Source organism: Marmota flaviventris, chromosome 19 (assembly GCF_047511675.1).
Source record: "Marmota flaviventris isolate mMarFla1 chromosome 19, mMarFla1.hap1, whole genome shotgun sequence".
Classification (NCBI taxonomy): Eukaryota; Metazoa; Chordata; class Mammalia; order Rodentia; family Sciuridae; genus Marmota; species Marmota flaviventris.
In genome coordinates this window covers 27,386,664-27,410,839 of record NC_092516.1, presented here as the reverse complement: position 1 = coordinate 27,410,839, position 24,176 = coordinate 27,386,664, and the positions used below count along the sequence as shown (strand labels likewise).

The 24,176-nt window shown below is 48.3% G+C and overlaps 1 protein-coding gene across 2 annotated transcripts; it reads left to right on the top strand.

The window, feature by feature from the left end:
* Positions 1-300: 300 nt before the first annotated feature.
* Positions 301-23,759, top strand: Eif4h (eukaryotic translation initiation factor 4H). Of its 2 annotated transcripts, XM_027948443.2 has the most exons (7): positions 301-411; positions 15,621-15,808; positions 17,378-17,442; positions 17,529-17,625; positions 17,922-17,981; positions 21,526-21,663; positions 21,908-23,759. In XM_027948443.2, the coding sequence occupies exons 1-7, from the start codon at positions 353-355 to the stop codon at positions 22,045-22,047; spliced, it is 747 nt and encodes a 248-aa protein (XP_027804244.1). In that variant the 5' UTR covers positions 301-352; the 3' UTR covers positions 22,048-23,759. The 2 variants fall into 2 exon arrangements, with proteins under 2 accessions (XP_027804244.1, XP_027804245.1); XM_027948444.2 differs by lacking the exon at positions 17,922-17,981 and having other exon boundaries at positions 303-411.
* The last annotated feature ends 417 nt before the right edge of the window (positions 23,760-24,176 follow it).

Below are 24,176 nucleotides of genomic sequence, written 5' to 3'. Positions count from 1 at the left end.
GAAAGCGCCGCTCGTCGGAGGGGGCCCGGCCGGGCGGGGTTGTGTCGGCGTGGCGGGGGCAGGAGGCGGCCGCGCGTGCAGCGGCGGGGCCAGCACACAATGGGCGGCGGCGGCCGTCCGGACGCGCGGCCCCCGCGTCGCCGCACCACGTGGGCCGTAGAGCGCGCCGGGTCAGCAGCGGCCCGTCGGCCCAGGCCGGGCGCGGCGCGGCGTACGTGCGCGCGCGTGCGCGTGCGTGCGTGCGATTTGCGATCAGGCGGTGCAGCGGACAGCCCCGGCGGCGGGGCGGGGGGAGTTATATTGCGGGGTCCTTCCTCGCTCACCCTGGTTCCTCTCGGAGCGGAGACGGCAAATGGCGGACTTCGATACCTACGACGATCGGGCCTACAGCAGCTTCGGCGGCGGCAGAGGGTGAGGCGGGCGTGCGCGGGTGTTGCCGGGCGCGGGGGCCGGGCCGCGTCGGGGGTCCCGGGGCGGTGGTCTCGCTGCGCTCGCCTGGGCCGGCGGGAGGCCGCGGCCGACCGGGCCCGCGGAGGCCTGGAGCAGCGCCCGGAGGGCCGGGGCCTGGAAATGGCGCGCTCGGGGCCGGGGCGCGGCGGTTGGCGCCGGGGTCTTGCTCGAGGGGCAGCGCCCTCCTGCTGCCCCGGCGCTGGTGCGGGCGGTGCTCAGGCCGCACTGCCGGCCGCGGCGACGCTGAGCCCGGGCCCGAGCACCGCTGGCAGCCCCATCCCCCGCTGGAGGGCGGGCGCGGGGCTCGGCTGCAGCGCGGGTGCGGGCCGCGGCCTGCCCGGTTCGGCCGACCTCCCGGGCTCGTTCCGCCCGCCGCCGGGGCCCCGGCCCTTGCAGAGGAGGCCGCCAGGCCCGGGGAGGTCGGAGGCCGCGAGAGGGGCGATGCCCCCGGGGGCAGCACGGGGGTCGCTTCGTGGCGGGCGGCCCAAGGAGGGAGACCAACGAAAACAAGTGCATCACAGCGGTGTCTGTGTCGGCGGTTCTCCGACCGGAGCGCCGTATTGACAGCTGCCACGTGCTTGCTGGTGGAAATTTTTATTTCTCTCTAGTTTTCTCGTTCTGACCTGGAGACGGAGTCGCGTGTAGCCTCGTTACGATTCTGGTCCAATGCAGAAGGCTACATTTAATTGAGGCGCCGTCGTTGAAAGGAAAATGTTTGGTGAATCGAAAGCTCATGGTGTTTAATTCAAGGAAATCACCCTGTTTTGTTTTTTTTTTTTAATTTCAAATTGCCGCATACAGAATTTAGAAGATAGGCTGTAAACACCTTGCTGTTGGTCAAGGACACACTTGGTCTTTGTGTCCTTTTACAGAAAGGATTACTTTCCCAGAATAGCACCACAATAGTACCTACTGAGGTGTCCAGTCTCCCAGGTTGCTGTCCAGAAAGTATCTTTGTTTGGTGAAGAATGATCACTTTTAATACCTTGGTTTGGGAATGGTTCAAACAAAGGCTTCTTTGGGTGCCGGAGTGAACCCAGTGTGGTGACAAGCATGGAAGCTGGGATAGGTGTGGAGCCACCTGCATTTCAAAGAATATTTTATTTGCTAATAAAAAGGAAATAAATGTTGGATGACGTAAAATTAGCGCCTTTGGGGTAGTTTTCTAGACATTAAATTTGGACTTTGGTCGTCTTGAAATTTTAATAGCGAGGTCTTTTTTCTAGTTTCAAAAGACATCCAGAAGTTCCAAGAAAAAAGAATAGTTCAATTTAAGGCAGGTCCAAGGAGGTTTTAGTTGAATTGGGACCACATTAGCTGGTCATATTATACTGAGCCTAGAGATTTATTTATTTAAAATATGCCTTTGTTGGATATGCTAGTTCTTTGGTGACAGTGAGGTGTTCAAGATGAATGCATGTCAAACTTTGATAGTTGAAGGAGACTTGAACAACCCAAAGTAGAAAGTGATCAAAATGAATTTTATTAAGATGCGTTTCATTTCCAATACCAGCAGCCATGTGAAAATGGCAGCTATTTGCCCACCTGTGCTCCTAAAGCTGAAATGAGCCACTCTAGAAAGTGCCATGCATCTTGTAAGCTTCCTACTGGAAAGTCCTTTACTACATCTGTATCTGCTGTGTCTGACCTTGGAATTGTTCACTTGGCTTCATAGTGATGTAAAAGTCCATAGGAAGTTTTGCTTAGTTTCTTTTGGGGGTGGGGTGGTACTGGGGTTGAACCCCAGAGGTGCTCAACCATTGAGCCATATCCTAGCCATTTTTTATTTTGAAACAGGGTTTTGTTAAGTTGGCTTGAGGCCTCAATGAGTTGCCCAGGCTGGCCTGGAACTTTGGATCTTCCTCCCACAGCCTCATGATTGCTGGGATTACAGGCATACACCACCATGCCTGGCCTTGGCTGAGTTTCTTAAAAGTAGTTTTTAAAACCTGTTGTTGGGTTTGTGTGCCCAATTTATACATGAGCGGACTTCTAGTTATTCTCTGAAATTTAGCAGCATAGTTGACTACATATTCTTCAATGGTCATCTGAGTTGCCTTAGATTGAGTAATAATACATCTCTGCTCTAAATCACTTAGATCACAGGTAAAAGGAATAGCAGGCTTGTAATGAATAGTTATGATCTGAAATCCTGGTTTTGAGTTAGGTGGTCCATATAAGCTTGGTGTTTGTTTGTTTGTTTGTTTGTTGTAGATGGACACAATGCCTTTATTTTGTTTTATTTTTATTGATTGCTGGGGATTGACCAGTACCTCATCCATGCCAGGCAAGTGCTCTACCACTGAGCCACAACCCCCCCACACACACATAAGCTTGTTTTGCAGTTGTGTTTGATAGCCAGTGCAGTTGTAGGGAGGTGATATTTACCCCAAGCCTCAACAGACATGTCCTCAGCAGCCAAAGAGAGAACCAGAGACAGCATTGTTGTTCAACAAGCAAATCAAAAAAAAAAAAAAACAAAATGCCAAGTTATCAAGAGTGAATTGTATCAGATCTTGAATGGACATTGTTTTGCACTTTGCTAAATTATCTTTGTGAGGTTCCAGTTTTCACTTGCCATTGATAAAGTACAGAGAAATCCTGATTTTTACATTCCAAATGTCAACAAAGTCTTATGAGCACTTAACTGAACACCATCAATCCTGAAGCAAAGGTTGGAACCCAGAGGTAGCAAGAAATGAGAATGTACCTGCTAAAATGTGGTAAAGGTACAAATTCAAGTTTTCTTGAAGTTGAATGTGGTGGCACATACCCATAGTCCCAGATACTCATACTGAGGTGGGAGGATTGCTGGAACCTAGGAGTTCAAAACCAATGTGCTGAACATAGTAAAAAAGTATTTCTTTGAGGTTTCAGTTAGGGAGCTAGAATTCTAGCCTTTTGGTACTGGGGATTGAACTCAGGGGCACCACTGAGCCTTACCCCAGCCCGATTTTGTTTTTTATTTAGAGACAGAGTCTCACTGAGTTGCTTAGCGCCTCCTTTTTGCTGAGGCTGGTTTTGAACTCCCAATCCTCCTGTCTCAGCCTCCTGAGACACTGGGATTTCAGGCATGCCCCACCATGCCCGCTGAATTCTAGCCTTTTAAGTTGAGGGACTATCAGGACAACTTACCTAGAGGTCCTGGTGAAGAAGGGTATTTTTAGAAGTCATGTCGGTGGAGAAAATTTCAAAAAAACCAAGTACAGCTAACTTAATGGAAGTATTGGACATTATGGGTCATTAAGCCCTTTCAAAAATCAAGCAAGGGTGCCTAGCACATGTGAGGCAGTGGGTTCAATCTTCAGCACCACGTAAAAATAAATAAATAAGGATATTGTTCCCATCTGCAACTAAAAAAAATACTTTAAAAAAATCAAGCAAGCACTCACTCTGAGGCCACAGCATGCAAAGGCAGGGAGTGCTGCCCCCAAACCCTAGGTGAGCTGGGTGCTGGAGCCTGATCTTGGCCATCTGACACCCCTCCCCCACAATGGCACTGAACCCAGGGCCTTGTACATGCTCCTTGTTCTGTAAGCACTTTACCACTGAGCTACACCCCCAGCCCTCTAACCATTAAGTACTTTTTTTGTGGGGGGTTGCCGGGGAGAGATTGCGCATGCTAGGCAAGCACTCTACCACTGAGCTTCATCCCCAGTTCTAAGTTTTTTTATTGTGGTAAAATATACATAGCATCAAATTAACATTTCAACCATTTTAGGTGTACAGTTCAGTAGTATTAAATTGATTCACAATGCAGTGCGCCTGCCCCGCCCTCCATCTTCCTGACTTCACCTGGTAAAGCTAAAACCCTGTACCCATAAACAGTAATTCCTCACTTCCCCTTCCCCAAGGCTCTCACAGCCACTATTCTACTTTCTGTCTCTAAGTATATTTTAAGACTTAAAATGGGAAGGAAAGCAGCATGTAAAAACTATTGTTATTTCTACTGATGCTGCCTGTTTGAGGGGTGGGGCCCAAACACAGGATCTTTAAGCAGGCATTCTGCCACTGAGCTTTACCTCCAGCTGGGTTTTTTTTTTTTTTTTTAATAATTTGTTTACTCTTTGACCTACTAGACACTATTGTATACCATGCATATAGAAACTTGGCTTGTCCCCTATTCTGTCCCCTGCCTGAAGCATAGGAGATGTTTATCAAGTGTTTGTTGAATGAATGATTGGCTTTTTTTTTTTAATCAAAAATGGGGCTGGGGCTCAGTGGCAGAGCACTTGCCTTGCATAGGTGAGGCACTGGGTTCGATTCACAGTACCACATACACACACAAATAAATAAAGGCCCATCAACAACTAATTTAAAAAAAATCAAAACTTTCTCTTCCCCTATTCTTATAATAATTTTTTTAATTTGATATATTTTTAAAAATTGTTCTTTTTAGATATACATGACAGTAGAGTGTATCGTGACATTAAACCTATATGGAGCATACCTTATTCTAATTAGGATTTCATTCTTGTGGTCTGTTGGGTTTTGTTGGCAGTAGGGACTGAACCTGGGATGCTCTACTCCTCCCCCCACCACCACCTTTTTTTTTTTTTTTTTTTTAAGGCATGGTCTCACTGAGTGGCTGAGGCTGGACTTGAACTTGAGATCCTCCTGGTTCAGCCTCCTGAGTGGCTGCATCACAGGCATGCACCGCTGTGGCACCTGGCACAGCTGTTTTGTTTGTCCAGTGTATTGTGTGTCTGTGTTGTCATCCCCTCCTCCTGGATGTCCCTTCCATGAACACTTGAATTCCACCCATTTTGTTCACTACCAAGTCCCTGAGCTGTGTGCAGGCCTGTGACGGAGCCAAGCACAAAGCCATGTTAGAGGAAGGAGAGTGCATTAAACTGACTGAGAGTGGTACAGGAGGCCTCGGGTGACATGGGACTGGAAGGAAGGGAACTAAAAAGACTAAGAAGGAAGGGTGGAAAGGCTCATTCTTAATTCCTGTTTACTGTCATGGCAAGTTGTTGGGTTTGCTGTCATCCTTCGCCCATTGCTCCATGGTGCCTCCAATGGGACATGTCCCATTGCTCCATTGCAAACCCTTATCCTCTCTGAAAAGTGCCACCAGAAATAGGGGTTTCACCAGGAGCACTCTGTAAGTCTACTCTGGCAAAGCCCTGGTGTAGCATGTGCAGGCCGCGTGCGCAGGAGCTCGCTCCTGCCCTGCTCCCAGCCTTGTTTTCCCCCATGAGGTGGAGACTTGGTGCGGGGCTGTGGGAAGCGCAGTGAGAGGTGTCCGAAGCGCGGCCTGGGGTCTGGTGCATCAGAGGTGCTACACAGTTGGTAGCCTTGGTTTTCTCACTTTGTTTTGTGGTACTGGTGACTAAACCTGGAGCCTTGCTGATTTCTCGGTTTTTTAATGGTGTTTCTCTGCTCTTTGGGTAAGTAGGAGTGAGAAAAGTTATCTTGACTGAAAGGAGCTTTTATTTTCTTGGCAATATTTCTAAAGCCAGGTAAGAGAAGCTGTTTTTGAAGGCATAAAACATTTTCTTTATGACCAGAGTAACTCAGTATTATAAATGAGTACTTAGTGGTTATAAATAATTGTCATATAAATGCTTCTGTGGTTTCTAGAAACTTCGTATGTTATGAAATTATTCACCTTACTGTTCTGGGAAGATTTCACAATTTCAAGGAGTGTTCCCAGGAGCTTGGAACATACAAAGCAGAGTGTTTGAATGAGTGTCAGATGGCCAAGATCAGGCTCCAGCACCCAGCTCACTTAGGGTCTGGGGGCAGCGCTCCCTGAGCTTTTGCACTCTGTGGCCTGGAGTGAGTGCTTGCTTGATTTTTTTAAAAAATAATATATATATTTTTTTAATTGCAGATGGACACATTACCTCTGTTTATTCCATTAAGTTGCCTGTACTTGATTTTTAGAAATTTTCTCCATGTCATGATTTTTTTAAATATCCAAAAATATCCGTCTTCATCAGGACCTCTAGGTGAGTTGTCCTGATATAGTCCCTTGACAACATGGTGCCTCTGGTTGAGGAGGACCAGCATAGATGGAGACTAAAAGTCTCCCTTTGCAAACTGTTCTGTGATTCATGTGGAGCTGGTCACATCTAGGGGCCTTTTAATGATCCCACTTAGTCTAGAGGAGGCAACTGGCTTCTCACATCTGCTTTTGTCTCCATCTTTATGTTACCTGGGTTGATACAAGAAGGATGAATAGCTTACCTCAAACAGATGGAGTTGGGAAAGGTGGGAGTATTGTAATACCTTTTGATATTCCTATTTGATACTACACCAAAACTCAAGTGCTGGTTTTTGTGAAGGTTGTTGCAGTGTGAAATCTGAAACCTCAATAAACTTTTCATACTGTTACACGAAAATCTATCCTTCTGTCTTGTGCTTTGAATAGAGAGGCAATGTGTGTGTGCTTTTGTAACATCCATTTAGGATTTGGAAACTGTAGTTTGGCTGAGTTCTGCAGATCTTCCAAATGTTGACACATTTCATTATACAGTATCAAAAAACACGCTTATTAATTAGCATTACTCTTGGGTTCCTCAGGAAAGGCTTTGAACAGGGAAGGCTATGGAGCCAATTACAGGAAGTATAAAATTATATTTTTTGCTTGAAAGCTTGAATTTTGTCTTCAGCAACAAATAGTGTTATTTTTCCTGAAAGTTACAGACTATTTTCAAGAAGTCTGCCCAAATTCTAATGGCCATGCATGCCCAGTGTGGGAAGCGTCTTATGACATTAGAAAACCAGAGCCTGTAGCATGGCATGGGTCTGGAAAGGTCATCCAGCAAGGAAAGGCTCAGCAGCTCAGTAGAAAACAACCTTTTAACTGAGAAGTCTTCTTAAACTGGCTCCATGGCACAAAGCTGTAATCCCAGCGGCTTGGGAGACTGAGGCAGGAGGATGGTAAGTTAAAAGCCAGCCTCAGCGACTTAGCAAGATGCTAAGCAACTCAGTGAGAACCTGTCTCTAATACAGAAAAGGGCTGGGGATGTGACTCAGTGGTTAAGCACCCCGGGGTTCAATCCCCCCATCAAAAAAAAAAAAAAAAAACTGAAGTCTTAGCAGCTTTTAACATCTAGCAAATTTAAGAGTCTGGCTTAAGTATAAGAAAACCAGGGCTGTGATTGTGGCTCGGTGGCAGAGCGCTTGCCTTGCATGTATGAGGCACTGGGATCCATTCTCAGCACCACATAAAAATAAACAAAAATATTAATGTGTTCATGTATAACAAAATATTTTAAAAAGTATTTAAAAAGAAAACCATTGCTATGGAGGCAGATTTTAGAGCAAAAGAATTACATCTCAATGCTTTTTTAGAGATTGCAAATAGAATTGCTAGTTGGCTTGAGGGTGATGCTCAGCAGTGGAATGCATGGTTAGCCTGTGCAAGTCCCTGGGTTCAGTTGCCAGCACTGCCAAAATAGAGCGAGCGAGAGAGAATTATTACTTGCATTAAATAGAGGGACATTAGTGAGATCTGGATTAGGCTGAAAGTTTTTAGTTGATTATTTTCCTAACATGTAAAATAACTGAACATTTTCATATATAAGCAAAGGTAGAAACTACTAGCATATGGAAAACCCCCTCCCCCCCATGGCTGTTACCTAGTGTGTTTTTTCTCCAGTACTGAGGATTGAACCTAGAGTCACTCTACCATGATACATTTCCAGCCCTTATTTTTTGCATTGAGACAGGCTAAGTTGCTGAGACTGGCCTTGAATTTGTGGTCCTCCTGCTTCAGCCTCCTGAACTGCTGGGATTACAAGTATGCACCACTGTACCTAGCTACACTTGCCTTTTGGGGGGTACTTGGGATTGAACCTAGGGGCTCTTAGCCATTAGCCACGTCCCCAGCCCTTTTTTTTTTTTTTTTTTTTTTTTTTACTTTTTATTTTGAGACAGGGTCTTGCTAAGTTGCTTAGGACCTCCGCCTCTCAAATCAGAAGTCTCCTGTGTTCATTGTCCATCCAAATCAAGGCCTTCAAACTGCTTTGTGTCCTGTACATAAGGTGATTGAGTGGGTCATTTGGTTTTGTTTGTTAATGAAATAGATTAGAAAATATAGTGCTTTATAATAAAAGTTAGGATTATTAGACATTACTTTTTTTGGTTTTGTTTAGTTAACATGCATACATTTATATACAGATGCATTTGTGAAGTCATGATGTTGGTGTCAAAATTTTTTGAGAAACATGGATTTAAATTACCAATTGGCAATGTAGTGTAAGTGCGCGTAACCTTCTTCTGGGTTTTATTTTTTTCTTCCAAATGAGAATACCCATGAGGGACTGAAGTAATTTTCAATCCTGAAGTAGCTTGTAGTTCTCTGACCTTTTATTCCTTCCTTTCCTGGAAAGTACTCATCACGGTAAGGCACTGGAGGCAGCAGTGAGCCCTACAGTTCCTGTCTGTGGGGAGCGGCAATGATCTGCTGGTTAGAATTGCTTGGTTTCCCCCACAGCTTTGTGCATCTTATAGATGTGGTTGGGTTATTGAGATCACATTCACTGAGTTCTGAAGAGCAAAGTTCTGGAGTATAAGGACCATGGAGAGATTCACTGTGGGCACTACCTGGCCCTCTGTGCTTTCCAAAATCCTTCAGAGGCTCCGTGCCCGGCCTGTAATTAATCCCAGTTATCAAGATAACGGGATTTAATTTTGAAGGCTGATGGAAGGCCTTGGAGAATGCTTATTCTTAGCCAGGGGCCATCTACTAGGGGAGAAATTACTGTCTTGATTTTTTTGTTTGTTTATACCTTTATTTTATTTGTTTTTATGTGGTGCCAGGGAACAAACCCAGTGTCCAGTGCCCCACGCATGCCAGGCAAGCGCTGTACCACTGAGCCACAATCCCGGCTCCTTGTTTTGATTTTTTGTTTGTTTGTTTTGAGACAAGGTCTTGCTAAGCTGCCCAGACCAGCCTGAACTTGGCAATCCTCCTGTGTCAGCCTCCCAAGTCTCTGGTATTATAGACATTTGCCACTGTGCCTGGCTGAAAAAATTTATCTTTTTTTTTTTTTTTTTTTAACCCAGGGGTGCTTTACCACTGAGCCACATCCCCAGCCCTTTTTGGTTTTTTTATTTAGAGCCAGGGCAGGGTCTCACTAAGTTGCTTCAGGCCTGGCTAACTTGCTGAGGCTGACTTTGAACCTGTAATCCTCCTGTCTCAGCCTCCCAGGTGCTGGGATTACAGGCATGCATTGTGCTACCACACCCAGCCAAAAATCTGCCTTTAAATGGCATTAGGCAGTTTTTAAAGACCATTCTGGATGGAATTGGAAAAGGGGAAAAAATTAGGTAAAAATTAAGGATATCTGAATGAATTAAATTTTAGTTAATAATAATTATCAGTATTATTTTGATGATGTGACCAGTGTGCCATACTAAGGTAAATGGTAATAGTATGTAGAATAAGTTGTTTGCTGTATAATGAGGGTTTAACTGGTAGGAGTTTGGCCTTGTTTTTTTTTAATTGTCCAAAACCCAGTAGTCACATGTTTTGACTGTCGTCTGCTTTTCTTCTTCCTGCCTCCTTCCCTCTCTCTCTTACCTTTTTAAAGCCTATACTGAGGTTTGTTGCTTGCTTGAGTTTTGCTCTTACAAAGGCAGTCTTGCCCCTGGGCTCGGTGGTGCACTGTTATCCCACTGACTTGCGAGGCTGAAGTAGGAGGCCAGCCTGGGAAACTTAGACTGAAATGAAAATTAAAATCAATGCAGCTCAGAGGCCCGGCGCCCCTGGTTCAGTTCCCAGCATCACCAATAATGAGTGAGTGCAGTCTGACCGAGTGCATGTCGGCTCCAGCATCATGCCCCCTGCCAGACTTCCACTCTGAGCGCTGGCCATGGAAGACCAGAGGGTAAGCCCTAGTGAAGCTCTCACTGACCACTTGTAGGTGTAGCAGGCAAGCTGTCCTTTTCCAGATACACAGAGGTGGTGACTCTTCTCCCATCTGGTCTCTTGGCATTTTCATTTTAGTGTTTGAGAGTGACAGCAGGGTATGGTGGTCATCTCAGTGACTCAGGCTGAGGCAGGAGGATACAAGTTCGAGGCCAGCCTCAGCAATTTAGTGAGACTGTCTCAAAATAGAAAGGTCTGGGGATATAACTCAGTGATGGAGTGCCCCAGGGTCCAGTCCCCAGCACAGGGGCGGGGGGGGGGGGGACAGCAGGGCTGAAATTCTGTGCGGTTTACAGGGCACCTAGAAAGCTTTATAAAGTGCTTTCCCAGAAGTAACTTGGCGGGACCCTTCTGTTCTCACTGTGTTGCGGTGTGGAAGTTGGCGCACCTGATTTTCCACTTCGTCTGCTTGCTGGGCCCAGCGCTGTCCCCACAGCCTCCGCTCTTCTCTCACTGGTCTCCAGGAGCTGCCTCCCTCTGATCTCCTTTTCCCTTTACATCTGGTGCCCTCCACTCTGTTGTGGGTGTGCGTTCAGGTGCCTGCTGCTGTTCGGTGGCCGTGTGTTCCAACTCCATCTCCTCCACCCTGGAGCGCCTGTGCCCACTGCTGTCACCTGCACTCTGCAGTCCTTTGTGGGGGTGTGGTTTCTCCTGTGTAGATGCCTGGCCCATGCAGGCTCCCTCGGCAGGAACTGCACTTGGGTGTGGGCTGGCTTACCGTCTACTCTCCCCTTCATAACCATTTTGGTCGATTTGAGTTTGGATGGCTGAAGGTTGGATTTCCTGAGTTACTGAGGGTATAACTTGCTACTAACATTGTATCATTGATCAATAAACTGTCCCCAAGAAACAGCAGTGAGCAGGGCACCTTGTCGCATACTATAATCCCAGCAGCCAAGGTGACTGAAGTAGGAGGATGGCAAGTTTGAAGCCAACTTCAGCCAAAAAAAAGTGGGGGAAGGGCTAGGAATGTGGCTCATTGGTTAAGTGCCCCAAGGTTCAGTCCCCAGTACCAAAAACAAAGGAAAAGGAAAAAAAGAAAGAAACAGCAATGATCACAGTGCCTGTGGCAGCAGGTAGGGCCTAGGCATGGGTTCTGAACGGGGCAGTGTGGGTTTGGCTGGGACCTGTACCTTACTGGTGTTTTCTATTTGCCCTGCCCCTCCACGGGCCTTTGCTCAGACTGTGGAGCCTCAAGCATGTTCAGGCTGCCTGTGAACGCTTTAGAATTGTTATTGGCTTTTATATAGCCACAGTATTTATGATGTAATTTATGGTCAGTTAAACTTTATAAAATTAAGATTTTTTTTTTTTTAAAGAAAGAGTGAGAGAGAGAGAATTTTTTAATATTTATTTTTTAGTTCTCGGCGGACACATCTTTGTTTGTATGTGGTGCTGAGGATCGAACCCGGGCCGTACGCATGCCAGGCGAGCGCGCTACCACTTGAGCCACATCCCCAGCCCTAAAATTAAGATTTCAAGTATTCATAAAATAACAGACAAGAAAACTGAGGCATAGAAGTGATTTGGTGGAGACCCTACCCAGAGCCCACAATGTGCCAAGTGAGGCTGTTCCTCCTTTGGGCTGATGTACCCTAAGGACTCGCTGTGCACTTTTACGTGACACTACTTATTTGTCTAGGTCACATCCCCTCCCTGCCAACTTGAGTCTTGGGTCTGAGGCAGCTCTGAGTTTCCTGGCCTCCTGTCGTGCTCACCTTGCTCTGTGGGGTCTGCTGGCCTCGTCTGTCTGGAGTGCCGGCACAGGGCAGGTGCTTCATAGTCAGCAAAGGTAAACCCTGCCCAGGCGGTGCCAACCCTGAAGCCCTGGCCTCTCACAGATGAGAGCTGGGCCTGACTGATGCCCTGGGGAGCTGGCTGTATCAAGCAGGTGACAATTGGGACTACTTTGGGACTTAAAGAAAAACTGCCACTGGCAGTTTGATGAGGCTAGGGTGACTTGATTGTGGTGGTGGTGGCTTGGTCGATGTGCTCCAGAGAGTCATGTCACCAGTTAGGAACTTCGAGATGTCCCCCTGATGTTCAGACAGCTCTTCAACACTGCCTGCCTCCACTCGGCCGCGCTGCCTCCTGCTGTCTGTGTGTGGGTGCCGTCATTGTTCTGGTGGCATTCTTCACCCAGGCAGTGGTCAAGTCTGATCTGGCCTTCCCGGCCTATGTCCACCCTCTGAGGGTCTCACTGCGAACGTTTCATGTGCCCTCCAGCAGGCCTCCCTGCGCCAGGTTTCCATCTCCCCCAGACACTAGGCACTGCTGAGATGCCCCTGGAGTGGCTCCTGTGGGCCCCAGCCCCTCTGCCCCGTAGCGATTTTATCATCTCTACAGTCCTTAAACCTTTATAGCCTTTCGCCTTTTGCATATCTATATCCAGGAGCACCCCTTCACCTGCAGTTTTGCTTCCCACAATTTGTTATAGTCTAAAAATATTAAATCAGAAATTTCAGAAATACATGGTGCTTTAAATTGCGAGCTGTTCTGAGAGGCTGCCCTGGACATGAGTCATCCCCCGCCCAGCACAGCTGCTGCACACGCCGCCCACACCACAGCATCATGGTTACACCATCTTCCTGACATGTCGTCACAAGGTCAGCAGTCCACCGCTGTTTCTTGGTGCCTGTGTCACCTCGCCACATAGACAGTGTACCAGCTCACATCCCCAGGAAAAACAAGGGGCAGTGCAGGAAGACAGTGGAGAGAAAGATCACATTGACGTGGCTTTATTGTGGTATGTTGTTACAGTTGGCCTAGTGGTGGGGGATAATCTCGGGGTGCCTTACCTACAAGTTGAGCAGTATCATAGGGGTGTGCGGGAGGAAGGTGTGTGTATTGGGTTTCGTTCTAACCTTTTTCAGGCATCCACAGGCACTCCTGGAACATAACCCCCACAGTTAAGGGGTGACTCCTGCATACACACAAACATGCCTGTATGAGTACCTGTGTGGTTATAAATGTTTTTTATGTGCTAATCAGTTGTGAGCTGCTTAAGTCCAAGAGAATATTTTCTTTTTGGATATTTAATAAGTGTTGAATAAATAAACTCAAAAGTGTTTTTATTAGTACTCATCCTCCACTGGGACCATATTACAGATGTTTGTGCCTTGTCTTATAGTCATTGTCCAGTTCTGTTTTGTTCTTTGGTAGCATTGGGAATTAAACTTCGGACTTTTGCTTAGGACCTTGCTAAGTTGCTGAGGCTGACCTTGAACTTGCGCTCCTCCTGCCTCGGCCTCCTGAGTTGCTTGGCTTACACGTGTGCACCACCAGGATAGGCTGGAGATATCTTGACTTTGTCTTGTTAAAGATGTAGAATTTCCTTCCTAGTATTTCTAGCAGCATGTGGATAAAAGATAAAGTTGCTTTCCAAGTCTGGTATTGATCTTCTGTTGGGAAGGAACTCCTTCTTGTTTTAAATGTCTCTTGAAAAAAAATTTTTTTTTTAATTTTAAGATGTGCTGTGAAACATTCCCAAGTCTCACCCGTGCTAGGCAAGCGCTCTACCACTGAGTCCCAACCTCTGCCCAAAAAAACCTTTTAATTCCCCCTCTGGAGTTTCCTGAGTTTTGAATGCTTTTGAGTCTGTAGTAAGGCTGAGAAAGTGATAGAGCGGACATTGGCAGGGGTCATCAGCTGGCATCTCGCCACTCGAGCCTCATTAGTGCACGTGATGCATGCACACTTGTGAAAGTGGACTCTGGCTGTCTTGACACTTGCTTGCTGGCCCCTGAGCCTCTCTCAAGCAGGGACACTGCCCGGAGGCAGCGCCATTATCACTCCTAACAACCTAACATCGTAGCAGACCTCATGCAAGTTTCTTTGCCTGCTTTCATTCATAGCTCTGTGTATCAGGACCCAAAGCCCACACATAGTAGTAGCTGTCATGTGTCATTCAGCCCTCTGCCTTTTTTGTCCTTTGTTACTGACACATTTGAAGATCTGTGCCAAGATACGGAGCAAGTGATGTTTATCCCACCAGTGATGATACTCAATTGTGGTGATGGCTGATGTGACTGATGCTTCCATTTGAGAAGGACCCCCCATCCCCTCCTCAAATTAATAGCACTGTATGGACTAGTGGTTGGAGGTCATGTGAATGTCTTGTTCTCCCCAAGCCATTTTACTGTTTGGTGTCCCCGAGGAGCCCTCCCCGGTTGGTTGCTGTGTTGGTGGTTAGGATCGGGGTTTCTAATTGTGGTTTCTTACGCGTTTACTACCTGATGTTCTTCAATGTGAAAAGCTTCTGTTTATTCAAATAGACTTTATCTCTAGAGCACTTCTAGGTTCACAGAAAATGGAGTTCCTGTGTGCCCCTGCCCCTAGAGCACAGCTCCCCACTGCCACCACAACTTGCCATGGTGGGAGCATTTTCTGTGAGTGTGTGTCCTTATCACCAAAGTCCCACAGTTGACACGAGGGCTCACTTTGGCTTTGTACCTTCTGTGGATTTGGACAATGTATAATGACCTCATTTTTTAATTACACATAACAAGTAGGGTCGCAGGTGATCGCTGCTGTACACGTGTGCACTGCCAGGGAGCATGTGAAGCATCATGTATTTGTCATTGACCACTCAAGGTCTGTGTTAATCTTAAGAAACAAATTTTGCAAATAAAGCTGAGAAGTTGAAGGACCAACTCCTCAGGTGGTAAGACTAGTGTCAGGAATTGGGGTTTCAACCAGCACACTGAAGAATCGGCAACTTGCTGAGGGCCAACCGGGGTTCACTGGGTTGGCAGGACACCGTTATTTGAGGACCTGGAGAAGTAGGCGTGGAACACAGTATAGCCCTGGCCACTCAGCACCAGGCTGTGGGGGAAAATAGCGTGTCCTCAGTGTTGCCCCTCAGCTTCAGTAGTCCCTCCTCCAGATGCACAGTGTTTGCTCTGGACAGTTGGCTTCTGTATTTCCTAGTGCTGCCACGGGAAGAAGGGCATTGGTGCAGATGTTAGGATGTGAACATTTTGTAGATGCAGATTGCAAGGGACTGGGGGAGAGCTCCTTGTTTTATGAAGATGCACTGTTTGGATCTGCTTATCCAGAAGTGCACATTTATTTATATTCCATGTTTCTGTCCTCAAAATCAGGCACCTTTTTGATAAGTCTATTTATAATATTCTCTAAAATGTTCAATTCTGATTGCATATTATAGTGGAGTGTTGGTCTAGGCTGCTGGCATGTGGCTTAACTGAGTGGAAGGCGGCCTGGCCTGGCCTGCTCCTTGGGGACAGGCTCATGGCAGACTCATCCTGTCTGTTTCTCCTCCTAGGTCCCGCGGCAGTTCTGGTGGCCATGGTTCCCGTAGCCAGAAGGAGCTGCCCACAGAGCCCCCCTACACAGCCTATGTAGGAAATCTACCTTTTAATACAGTTCAGGGCGACATAGATGCTATCTTCAAGGATCTCAGCATAAGGAGTGTACGGCTAGTCAGAGACAAAGACACAGACAAATTTAAAGGTGAGTTTGGGAGGTCTTTATTATTTATCAATGGGGGTGGTCAGTGAAGATGTGTTAGTGAACCAGAACACCCCACTCGCCTGGTCCAGGGAGCTGAAGGGAGCATCGCTCTTGACTTCACAGTTCCTCAATTGCACTGTGGAAAACCTGTTTTCCTCTTGATCCAGTTTGTAGAAGTATGTGGCTCACTCCCAGATGGGTCTGTCTGACGGGAGAGCAGGCCCATCTCTGCCCAGGAAAGAACTGGGGAGCTGAATCTGAGGATTTTGAACACATTTTTCATGGAGACTAACTCTCAGTTTCTTGGCCCTTTTCCTATAATCCAGTTATAAAACCCTCAAGGTAATGTGTCTGGGGAGGGCTGCTGGTTTCAGATGAAGTCGATGTCTGCAGACTGGCTCCCTAAGGTGTTTGTGTAGAGATGTGTCCTGCCTCTCCAGGTTTCCTGGAGGGAAGTGTGCCCAGCCTAAGTGCATAGTGCCAGGTATGAAGACATTGGGCCCACACTGTGCATCATGGAAAGTGCAGTGTGACTTATGATCAGGAGCAGGATAGGAAGAGCAAAGGGCTCATGGGTCAGAGTGGTCTTGGGAAGCCACGAGTAGCATATGATCAAACTGTCAGTTGAGCTTGGAAAAATAAGTCCCACCCAGCTTACCCACTGAGACATGATAGTCATTCAGACTGGGGTAAAAACTGTGCGTGGACCCAGTCGCACTCTGCGTGGCGTGGGTCTTGGAGTTTGTCTCGGAATATTGTCATGGCCTCTGTGAGCCGGGTGTGGTTTCCTCCATTGCTTTCTGTATTGGATCCACTCGGGGGAGAGAAATGGGGGGAGCCTTTGAGTGTGGGCAGGATGCTCTTGACACGGGCCATAAAGGGGAGAAAACTGGGCTCGGCCTTCAAAGTTCTGCCTTCCTATGGAAGTGTCGTCCCTACCCGGGGTGAGGGTTCTCTGGGGAGGTGTGCAGGTGCAGTGTGAGCATGTGGCCCAGGGGTGCTGAGCCCAGATTTACACTCCAGACATCAGGGAGGGGCAGTATTAGAGTCACGTCAGTCACCTGTGCTTGGGCTTAAGCGGCAGGTAGCTTTGTTGCCAGGGATGCATTTTTTGGCATTGTGAAACAAACTTTATACCCAGGTAGAAAGTTAATGGGCACCTCGAACCTCTCCTGCAGAGCACTCTAGGTATTAATTTAAATCTATGAAATCTGATCCCAATTACAGTATATGAAATGAAGTCTTCCAGAAGTTGAATGGCTCTGCGGTAACCCGAGAATGGTTTGCTGTTGTAGTTAGAACATTCCGGGAATCTCTGCTCAGACACGGCTGCCATTTCAGTGCCTGTTAGGTTGGCATTTTCTAACTAACAGTATATAATGGAGAGGGAGGAATGTCCAGGTTCCATTTCTTGGAAATGAAATACCCTCTTTCAGAGTCTGCTTAGCTGCTCTCACCTTGATGCCACAAAACTGGTCATTGTGATGGAGGGAAATGGGACCGGTGGGGGGATAGCAGATACCTAGTCCAGAATTCCCTGAAGAAGGTGGGGCTTCTTTTCTCTTCCAGGATTCTGCTATGTAGAATTCGATGAAGTGGACTCTCTGAAGGAAGCCCTCACGTACGACGGCGCAGTGAGTGCCCTGGGTCCCCTGGGTCGCGCGAGCAGCGGGGACTTGTCTTCTTGCTGATACTTACACTATTTTCCCCTTATCATTAGCTGTTGGGTGATCGGTCACTTCGTGTGGACATTGCAGAAGGCAGAAAACAAGATAAAGGTGGCTTTGGATTCAGGAAAGGTGGACCAGATGACAGAGGTGATTGGTTCTTCTGAGACTGAACGTGATGCTTGCTGTGTGCCCAGCAGTTGCAGCTCCTGACCGCAGGACGCTGTCTCCTAGGCTGATAGGTCCTCGTGAGCTTTAAGACCGAGCGCCAAGTCTCAGGAGTAGCGGCTCCTGCGAGCCTGGGGTTCTCTGTTGGCAGCAGGACTCTTAAGTGGTTCCATTGCACCTCCCAGCTCAGGGGTTGTACGTCTTCCAGATAAGTTTTCCATGTTTGTGCAGCAAGGTAATGAAACAACCTCAATTTTATCTTTTTTGTGTATCCTCAGGAATGGGTGGCTCTCGAGAATCTAGAGGTGGCTGGGATTCCCGGGATGACTTCAATTCCGGTATCAGTATTTAAAGCCTCACGCTTCCCCTTCCCAGCAGCCTCTGCTACTGTGCTCCCCACAGTGGCTGGGCCTAGCTCCCTTCACAGACAGGACCTTCCTGAAAGGCACACAGGCAGCAGTGAGCCTCCCTGTCCCTGGGAGCAGAGCTGAGAGTCCAAGTGGAGGGCAGGCCAGGCCCGTGCCCCTGCCGCATGCCCACCTGTGCCTGGTCAGCATGGCCCTGGGTCTCTGCCATTGGCAGTCTTCGTCTGCTCAGGCACTGACCCGGGGAAGCTCCTCGCTGGGTTTGTGCATGGCACAAAGAGGAGTACAGTTGCTTCTAGAAATAACATAGTTAGAGGTTCTGGAAAGTGGCAGAAAGCCTCAGAACTGTGGTTCCTGGTGGCTCTTCAGATGGCGGAAGGGAGTCTGGAGGTCTGTGTTTTCCTCACAGGGCGTGTGGCTGCCGTCCCTTGTGCAGACATCTGCCCTAAACATTCCCACCCACCTAGGGAGCCAGTGGTGGCTGAGCTCAGGAGGGCGTTGCCTGTGGAAGGGTGACCTCCCTCCCTGGGACTTGACTTCATGTCGACCTCTGGTTCTGTAATTGTGGAGGACAGCACAGATATGATGAGAACATTAGTAGTGGAGGAGGGTGGACAGGAGAGCAGGCCTGTTTTCTTTCCCACAAACTTGAGTTGCGCTCTGCACACCCCGCTGTGCAGTGTGGGAACCCCAGCCCCTTCCCCAGCCTCCCCTCACCTACATGGAGCTTAATAGTCCCAAGCAGGGGAGGGACTGTGGGCAGCTGTCGTCTGAGTCTGGGAAGTTTTGAAACTCACTTCCAGCACTGCTTGAGCTAAACAGATAACGACATGTTTGTTGAGTAACTTAGTTCTTGAAAATCCTGTATAGCCAGTCAGAAATGAGCTTATTCATAAAAGTACAGTATCATCCAGTAAGTCTGTAATTTTATGTATAAGCTGGTCTCTGACTGAAGCACGCAACAGAAGTCTCCTCAGAGCCAGCCCAGCGCAGGGTCAGTGGCCCCGAGACCTGCTGAAACAGCACCGTGGGCCCAGCACTCCAGGGGGACTAGCTCTTCCCTGCGAGCTTGGCGTGGCCCTGATGCCCAGGCAGGGACGCAGTCGGAGCCACTGCTTCACCACTGGCACTGTGAGCCTCAAGTGCGGTGACATCTAAAACCCGGCGGGAGCGCTAAAAAGAGTCGTGGCTAATTTGATGCTTTATACTTTACTTGCAAAATAGATCTTTTTTACTCTAATGGAATTATGCTTTTTTAAAAAATGACATGTGCTCTTGTACTTTTCTAAAAGCCACATGAAAATTAGCAATACAAAAAAGAACAGCAAAGATAGGTGTAGGGCTGGGAGCACAGAGCACAGGCCCATGTGCCTGGCCCTGCGTCTCCTCACTGGCACACAACCGCTGGGACCAAGCATGGGCCAGTGTGCTCAGCTAGGGAGACCACTCCAGGTTTTCATGGATGGTGTTTTTCCTAGAAATCCATCAGCATACTTGATTAAAGATGCTTCCTGGGGCCAAGCCTTGCCTTCCTTCCTGTGTAATTTTCCTAAGGGACTTTGAAGTGAGGCCTGGTATTAGTAGATGCTGATTTTGTTACGCTGCTGTGCTTTGTCACACCCCTGGACAGAGTAGCTGTTGATTTGCCTCATTGAGGTAGGTATGAACCCATCACTGGAAGCAACACTTTTTTGGGAGGGCGGGTACTGGGGATTGAACTCGGGCACCCAACCACGGAGCCCCAGCCCCAGCCCTATTTTGTATTTTATGTAGAGATAGGGTCTCACTGAGTTGCTTAGCACCTCGCTTTTTGCTGAGGCTGACTTTGAAATGGCTATCCTCCTGCCTCAGCCTCCCAGCCACTGGGATTACAGGTGTGCGCCACCGTGCCCAGCAGAGCAACACATTTTCAAATTTCATATTAAAAGGGTATAACTTGCACACACACATGGAAAAGTTGGGTTAATTGAGGGAGGGTGGGGTTAAGCATGTGATATTGATTAGGCTTGGATTGGGGGTTTTGGTTTGGTTTAGTTTTTCTGCAGTGCTGGGGATCCGAACCCAGTGCCTTGTGCATGCTGGACAACTGCTCTGCCACTGTGCCACCTCCAGGCCTCTGAGGAAGCTTAATCAGATAATATGGTCCTACGAACTTCATAAAGACCTGAACGCTTGACTATAAGCATCCAAGTGTGTTTTCTCCACAGCCCTGTTCCTGTTCCTGTTGTTTCAAATCTATTTAGAATTGTCTTCATCACACATTTCGTTAAAATTCACGTTGTGCAACTCAGTCTCTGAACTGGATTTTAGATAACTCAATCTATTTCCAAAATCCATGCCACCCTTAAAGAACAGAAAGGCTGGACTGTGCAGATGGTTGGGTCTTGTTGGTTAAGATGGCTGTGTTCTATAAGCCACTGGGTCACTGAAACAGCCCGGACCAAACCAGGACTCCTTCCATGAGTGCAGGGTTGGGTCCCCTGAGCCTCGGTCCCTGCGTCCTAGGCAGTGCCCAGCCTTGTCTCTGTGTGCTCTGTTCAGAGCACTCGACCATGTAGCATTGCTGCACTCATCGCACCAGAGCTCTGTCACACCTGTGGTATCCAAACCTGAATGGCCTGTCTGAAGCCCATCGTGGCCTCCCTGCCCCTGGGACACTAGGCAGTGCTGCACTGCTTGGGCTGTTTTAAACCTTGAGATCACCACTTCCACTTTATTCTTTATTTTGAAACAGGGTCTCACCAAATTGCTGAGGCTGGTTTTAAACTTGTGGTTCTCCTGCCTCAACCTCCCCGGTCGATGGGATCACAGGCGTGCATCACCATGCCCTCCAAGTGCTGCCAGTTTGATTTGGGGATAGACATAAATTCTAGCAAATTAATCTGGATAGCGAGAATTGTTCGTATGTAGAATATGTCGGGGGCCTTAAAAATGAGTTCCTTAGAACACTGTGAGCTGCAGCCCCCACTCACTCAGGTATGAAGGGAGGATACTGACAAGCACCAGGGGAGGGGCTCCAATGCCCCTCGGAGTGAGGAGCCTCCTCGGATGGCCTTTCCTTACTACCACACAGGTGCTTTCCTTCTAGAACTGTCCACGCCATATTGTAGCAGAAATAGGGAAATGGGACGGATCATCCAGAGACTTAGTATTTTTGTCTTCGTGTAGCTTTTCCCTATGATTTTTGTGTCCTAAAGCATTTAGCTTTTAAATTTTGGGTTTGTCTTTTTAAATAACTAGAAATCAGACCAAGACCTGCTGTAGTCTCATGCTATTTTTCTACTTTTCTTTCAGACTGAGAATTTAAAGAGCTCATTTTATTCTCTGTGAGTCTGGGTCTTGTTTTATTTTAAGTCTCTTAACTTGTCATTTGTACTTGTTTTCAGTATTCTTTATTTTGGAAAATCTTCAAATACTGGACAAACCAATGAATCAGACATTAGAGTCTGTTTGCGCACACTGTACACCTGCCCTCGAGGCAGCAGTGTGACGTCACTCGTGTCCTGTCTCTCCTCAGGCTTCAGGGATGACTTCTTAGGAAGCAGGGGAGGCAGTCGCCCTGGTGACCGGCGAGCTGGCCCTCCGATGGGAAGCCGCTTCAGAGATGGCCCTCCCCTCCGCGGGTCCAACATGGACTTTAGAGAACCAACAGAAGGTACGACGAGCCGTCTGCATGCACACCGACTGTCCCGCGTAAATTTGTCCTCCAGCTTCACACAGTTGTTGCCTGGGTCACCCTTTTGTCCTAAATAGTGCGTTTGCCTCCCGTAGACTGTCTGGCGACAGAATTCAGTTCTGTACAGAGGCTGTCAATTTTGGGAGACGGGCTGGGTGGCTGAGCACGCACCCGGAGGTGGGATGGAGCCCATTCTGCATAAACCACCTCTTCTCTCCCCCAGAGGAAAGAGCACAGAGACCGCGACTCCAGCTCAAACCTCGGACAGTGGCAACGCCCCTCAATCAAGTAGCCAATCCCAACTCCGCCATCTTCGGGGGAGCCAGGCCCAGAGAGGAAGTCGTTCACAAGGAGCAAGAATGAGCTCACGGTTGGGAGGGAATGGGGGTGTGGGGGAGTTAGAGCAAGACCACAGCCTGGTGGCCCTGGACTGGCCGCCCTGCAGTCACCATTCCTGCGCCTGACATTGTCCTCCTTTCTTACAACGGAAACACAGAGCTTGTGACTGCATGTCAGCTGTTAACAAGTGGTTTTTAGTACATTCTTGGCTTCGCTCTGTCTCTAGTGCCTGTTAGGTGCTTCTTCTCCCCGTCCTTTCCTCCTCGTTCTCCTCTGTCCTCCCCCCTTGCTCCTTGTTCTCCGTACAGCACGTGGGGTCTGCGGGGTGACGCAGCGCCGTGTGGGAGCCTCGGCCAAGGGGCTGCTCCGCTGTCCCCTCACTTCCTCGTTTTACTTTGGCACTGGCCAGACTCCAGGTGTTCCCTTGGTTTTTCTCAGTGCTTCTCCTGCCCTGCATGCTGAGTTCTGTTGCTGTGGCTTCCAGAAGCAGCCGAGGTGCAGCAGCTCCACCAGCCACATCTCAGTTTGTATCGATCTGTGATCAGCAGACAAAATTGACCCTTGTTTTAAAACAAGGAAAAACACCTGTCGATCCCTGCAGGTTGCTTCCTGCTGCTATTTAGAGGGGTCCCTGACAGCGCCCCCCTGGAGGACTGTCTGGGCCAAATGGGCTCATCTCCGGAAGCCTTGGAGGGAGGAATAGCGGGCGTCAGGCAGGCACACAGTGACCAGCAGTGCTGTGCTCCCGGGTTCTGCTGCCGCTCTTCCAGGAGTGTCCAGAGTCCTCCCTCCACCCCCAGGTGCTTGAGGCTCTGGGCTCTACTGGGTGTAGTGCTGACAGCTCGGCTGCACTGCTCCCTCCAGGCGGGGGCGCCATGGGGCTGAGGGGTGGTGCTGGCCAGTGCGGCCAGGCCAACGCAGCTCCTCCTGTCCCCCTGTCGTCTGTGCTGTGCATCCCCTCGTGTCTCTGTTCCCCAGCACAAGCAACACAGAGGCTGCTTCCCACTCCCCCATGAATTCGCCGTGAAAGTGGGCCTAGAGCCCGGCCAGCACTTGACTGTTTCACTTGATGAATTGAAAGTCTTACATGCAGAGCTGTCAAGAGCCGCCGCGTCTTTGGTTGGCTACACATGTCTGGGTGTGTTCTCATCTGTGGGACAGTCTGTTGCTCCTGGGTACAGTGTTCAGCCCTCCCCTGGGGGGTGTGGCATTAGGCAGTGGCATTTATGCTTGAACACCACTGTGTGAGCAGGTGGGATACTAGTTAGCTCCTCGAGTCCTAGGGAAGAGAGGCCAGGACTGCTGGGGGCCGAGGGGCAGCCCGGCCTGCTCACGTGGTGTGCTTTGGTGGCAGTTCCTGGCTAGCTGTCATCCTGGCTCCTTGTACCCATGACCAGGTCTCAGCAATTTACAGAACTCTCTCTCCTACCTTCCGCCTGTCATCCTCTCCGCTTCTGAGATAAGAACCATTTGTGTAACACAGTACTTACCTTAAGAAAGACATGCATTGTGCGGTTGTACCAACCTGATGCTCTCAGATGACCTACTTACATCCTCAGTGTGGAAAAGATAAAGAACAAAGCAAACTCATTAATGGGCAGTCCAGTTGACTTTTAAATGTAAGAAAAGAGTGGAATTCCAAACACTTAACACATTCAGCTATATGACAGAAAGTAAATCTATGGATATGGTATTTTGTGAATGATCTTTTAAATAAAAGAAAACCTTACGTAATATTTAATGCTTGTCTTTACTTTTTTGAGTTTTTTTTTAAGCTGCTTGTGAAATTAGCAGTTTTAGATTTGGGAGGCACCATCCAGGTTTAGGAGAGCTCACTGTCATGTAAGGTACAGGGCTAGTGAATTTATTTTTAAAAGCTAGAAATGATGCCAGTCTCCCCCCCCCCTTTTTTTCCCTTTCCTTAAAATGTAATTTCCTCAACTGGCAAACCTTCCAGGCCTGGTGGTAGCTTTTTGTTAGGTAAACAGCTTTTCCCAAGATGGAAAAAAGCAAATGCTTAGGGTGTGTGTGTGTGTGTGTTTTAATAGTAGCTGCTTGTAAAAGAAATCCTAGGTCCTCCCGCGACACCGCGGGGCACCAGGACTCTGGGGGTGGAAGCTGTGGGCATGGTGCTCAGCATAGACTGCCCTGGG